This window comes from Euleptes europaea, chromosome 10 (genome assembly GCF_029931775.1).
Source record: "Euleptes europaea isolate rEulEur1 chromosome 10, rEulEur1.hap1, whole genome shotgun sequence".
Taxonomy (NCBI): domain Eukaryota; kingdom Metazoa; phylum Chordata; class Lepidosauria; order Squamata; family Sphaerodactylidae; genus Euleptes; species Euleptes europaea.
This window is the reverse complement of record NC_079321.1, coordinates 32401004-32404931: the sequence shown is the minus strand read 5'-3', so window position 1 is coordinate 32404931 and position 3928 is coordinate 32401004. Positions and strand designations below refer to the sequence as shown.

Here is a 3928-nt window from a genome sequence, read left to right as displayed (position 1 = left end):
GCAAACTTATTTCTAAAAATAAGAGAACCATATTCAATTTCAAATAACTTTTATTTCCAAAATTTCAAAATAACCAGACTAAGAGTTTTCAACATTTTAAAAATATTTTTGGTACTTTTGTTACATTTTCCATGTTCTCTTGAAACGTTTCTCTCTCTTTTTTTGCTCAATCAAAATGCTCAAGTGGACATCTGAAACAATGAACAGAAGAAACAAACCCACCGAAAAGCACAGGTATCTGAATAGCAAAACAAACGCTCTCTCGGCAACAAACTAAGCTGGCTGTGCATTCCCAGGTACAGCTGAGAGCAAACCAAGACCTCCTCCCCACACCCTCCCCACAGGAAGACCCCTCCAGTAATGGCACTGACTGAACGGAGGCAACAGAAGAGCAGGCTGAAATTGCTCCCATAGTCCAGTCCAAAGATAGTTAGTCCACTTCTTCAATGGTGGGGCCACCGCCTGGGGCCCCAGCAGCTCCGGCCCCCTGGTATAATTTGGTAACAATGGGGTTGCAGAGCCTCTCCAGTTCCTTTTGCTTGTGCTCAAACTCCTCCTTCTCCGCCATCTGGTTGCGATCCAGCCAGCTGATGACTTCTTGGCACTTCTCTAGGACCTTCTGCTTGTCCTGGTCCGCAATCTTGCCTTTCAGCTTCTCGTCCTCCACCGTCTGCTTGATGTTGTAAACGTAGGATTCGAGGGCGTTCTTGGACACCACCCGCTCCCGGTTGGCCTCGTCCTCGGACTTGTAGTGCTCCGCTTCATGCACCATGCGCTCGATGTCGTCTTTGCTGAGGCGGCCCTTGTCATTGGTGATGGTGATCTTGTTCTCTTTGCCGGTGCTCTTGTCCACGGCCGTGACATTGAGGATGCCGTTGGCGTCGATGTCGAATGTGACCTCGATCTGGGGCACGCCGCGAGGGGCCGGCGGGATCCCCGTCAGGTCAAACTTGCCCAGCAGGTTGTTGTCCTTGGTCATGGCCCGCTCGCCCTCGTACACCTGCACCAGCACACTGCTCTGGCTGTCTGAATAGGTGGTGAAGGTCTGCGTCTGCTTGGTGGGGATGGTGGTGTTGCGCTTGATCAACGCCGTCATCACCCCGCCCGCCGTCTCGATGCCCAGAGACAGAGGCGCCACGTCCAGCAGCAGGAGGTCCTGCACGTTCTCCGACTTGTCGCCAATCAGGATGGCGGCCTGCACGGCAGCCCCGTAGGCCACGGCTTCATCGGGGTTGATGCTCTTGTTGAGCTCCTTGCCGTTAAAAAAGTCCTGCAGCAGCTTCTGGATCTTGGGGATGCGGGTGGAGCCTCCCACCAGCACGATCTCATTGATCTGCCCTTTGTCCAGCTTGGCATCTCGCAGGGCCTTCTCCACGGGCTCCAGAGTGCCACGGAAGAGGTCGGCGTTGAGCTCCTCAAAGCGAGCCCGGGTGATGGAGGTGTAGAAGTCGATCCCGTCAAAGAGCGAGTCGATCTCGATGGAGGCCTGGCTGGAGGAGCTGAGGGTGCGCTTGGCCCTCTCGCAGGCCGTGCGCAGCCGCCGGACGGCCCGCTTGTTGCCGGCGATGTCCCGCTTGTGCTTGCGCTTGAACTCCTCCACAAAGTGGCTCACCATCCGGTTGTCGAAGTCCTCGCCCCCCAGGTGGGTGTCCCCGGCCGTCGACTTCACCTCGAAGATGCCGTCCTCAATGGTCAGGATGGAGACGTCAAAGGTGCCGCCGCCCAGGTCGAAGATCAGGACGTTCTTCTCCCCGGCCCCACTGCCCTTCTTGTCCAGGCCGTAGGCGATGGCGGCCGCCGTGGGCTCATTGATGATGCGCAGGACGTTGAGGCCAGTGATGGTGCCGGCGTCCTTGGTGGCCTGGCGCTGGGAGTCGTTGAAGTAGGCGGGCACGGTGATGACGGCGCTCTGCACCTTGCGGCCCAGGTAGGCCTCGGCGATCTCCTTCATCTTGGTGAGGACCATGGAGGAGATCTCCTCGGGGAAGAAGGTCTTCACCTCGCCCTTGTACTCCACCTGCACCTTGGGCTTGCCCCCCTCGCTGACCACGCGGAAGGGCCAGTGCTTCATGTCCGCCTGGACGGTGGCGTCGTCGAACTTGCGCCCGATGAGGCGCTTGGCGTCGAAGATGGTGTTGTTGGGGTTCATGGCCACCTGGTTCTTGGCGGCGTCGCCGATGAGGCGCTCGGTGTCGGTGAAGGCCACGTAGCTGGGGGTGGTGCGGTTGCCCTGGTCGTTGGCGATGATCTCCACCTTGCCGTGCTGGAAGACCCCCACGCAGGAGTAGGTGGTGCCCAGGTCGATGCCGATGGCCGGCGCCTTGCCCGACATGGTCGCTGCTGGCTCGCTCTCTCTCTCTCTCTCTCTCGGGGAAGCCGCGCCGCTCAACCGCCTCTCGCGCGCGCGCCCGTCCGCCTCAGAAAGCCGCGCGCGCTCTGCCGCCGCCGCCGCCTCAGGCCGCCTTTTAGAGCCGCTCGCGCACGCGCGCTTCTGGAAACTGCCGGCGCGCCTCTTCTCCCGGTCCCGGCCAGAAACTTCCATGGGAGACGAGCGTCGCGGAGAAGGACTGATGTCGCCGGCAGCCAATGGGCTTGGCGGGGGGGCGGGGAGCGGGCGCGAGACGCCTTCTGGGCGGCCGTTATGCAAAATAGCCCAGCGGGGCCGCAGCCCGGCGAGGGGGTTGACTTTGAAGCGCGGGCGCCGCCTACTTGCTCCCAACGGCGGTTCGAGGCGGCTGGCTGAGGCGAGGGCAGGATTCGTTCCTCCCTCCGCTGCCCTTGGCCATGTGCAAAGTGTCTCTCCACGCCACGAAAGCACTGTTTGGAAAGAAACTATCCTCTTCATATAACACCCCCCCCAGCTTTCCCCCCAAAGCGGCTTGTGTTCTGTCCCGTTTTTTGTATCCTCACAACAACCCTGCGAGGTAGGCAGAGTGTGCATGCCTGCCTGGCCCAAGGTCATTCATCCACTGGCTTACGTCCTGTCCCAAATGATTTTCAGCCAGTTTTCTTTTTTTAAAAATTAAGCCAACCAAAGGCCTCCTGTGGCACCGGGGGTACAGGCCAGTGGCAGGCATGACGGGTGACAGCAATTATATGGTGCCCGCGTGGGCAGGAGGTTCAAAAGGATACTCCTGACTATCCGTGCAGCGACAAACCCTGTTTGCAACCTTTCAGAAGTTTGGGAAAGAACAGCAAAGAAGAGCAGACCCAGAAAGAGGTCAACCTTGTATGGATGCTCCACTCCCCCCACCTCCACCTATGTGGAAGCAGCCTTAGTGTACCACACTCTGGGATCCTTCCAAAAACCATCACACACACACCCCATTGCAGATAGGAGGGAAGAGGCAGACTGAAAGCACAGTGGCTAGCCCGAGAGTTAGTGGCTCCCATTGGCTCTTAGTCACTACCTGCCCACACCCTTGCAATGCCAGTTCGAAACTGACAGCAACCAAAACAGCTCACCATTTCAATTTGTTCTGGGCTGCTATTTATCTTCTGTATTTAGTTGGACATCAACAGGTTTGGCACGCACCGTCATTTAAACCACTGACAACCTCTCTTCCCAAATCGGCCCCACGCAATCCTTTTTTTCTTAGAGCAGAGCAGAACAAGTTTAGAAGCTGTTGTTCATATATTTTTACAGTGTTGTTCATACAAAGCCGATACATCAGGAATTTAAACATTTCTTTAACTAGCCAGCAAGGGAGGAAAAAATAGTCTGTGTCAGTGGAATCCTCCTGGTGTACCCACCCATAGGGGTGGAGGAGGAAGAAGTTATTTTTTGGGGGGTATGAGCCCAGAAAGTGAGTGATGGTTAATCCAGGCCAAAAACCCCAGCAGCCAAAGGCCATCACAGGACAATCTGGTTGCATTTCATACTTCCCCGTTACAGCAATGAATTCTGCAGAGTGGCTGAATCCATTTC

At 56.7% G+C, this 3928-nt stretch overlaps 1 protein-coding gene across 1 annotated transcript; it reads right to left on the bottom strand.

The window, feature by feature from the left end:
- Positions 1 to 357: 357 nt before the first annotated feature.
- On the bottom strand, positions 358 to 2337 carry LOC130483372 (heat shock 70 kDa protein-like). Its single transcript, XM_056856121.1, has one exon. It carries the CDS (start codon positions 2330 to 2332, stop codon positions 431 to 433), a length of 1902 nt encoding a protein of 633 aa, XP_056712099.1. The 5' UTR covers positions 2333 to 2337; the 3' UTR covers positions 358 to 430.
- Positions 2338 to 3928: the final 1591 nt, after the last annotated feature.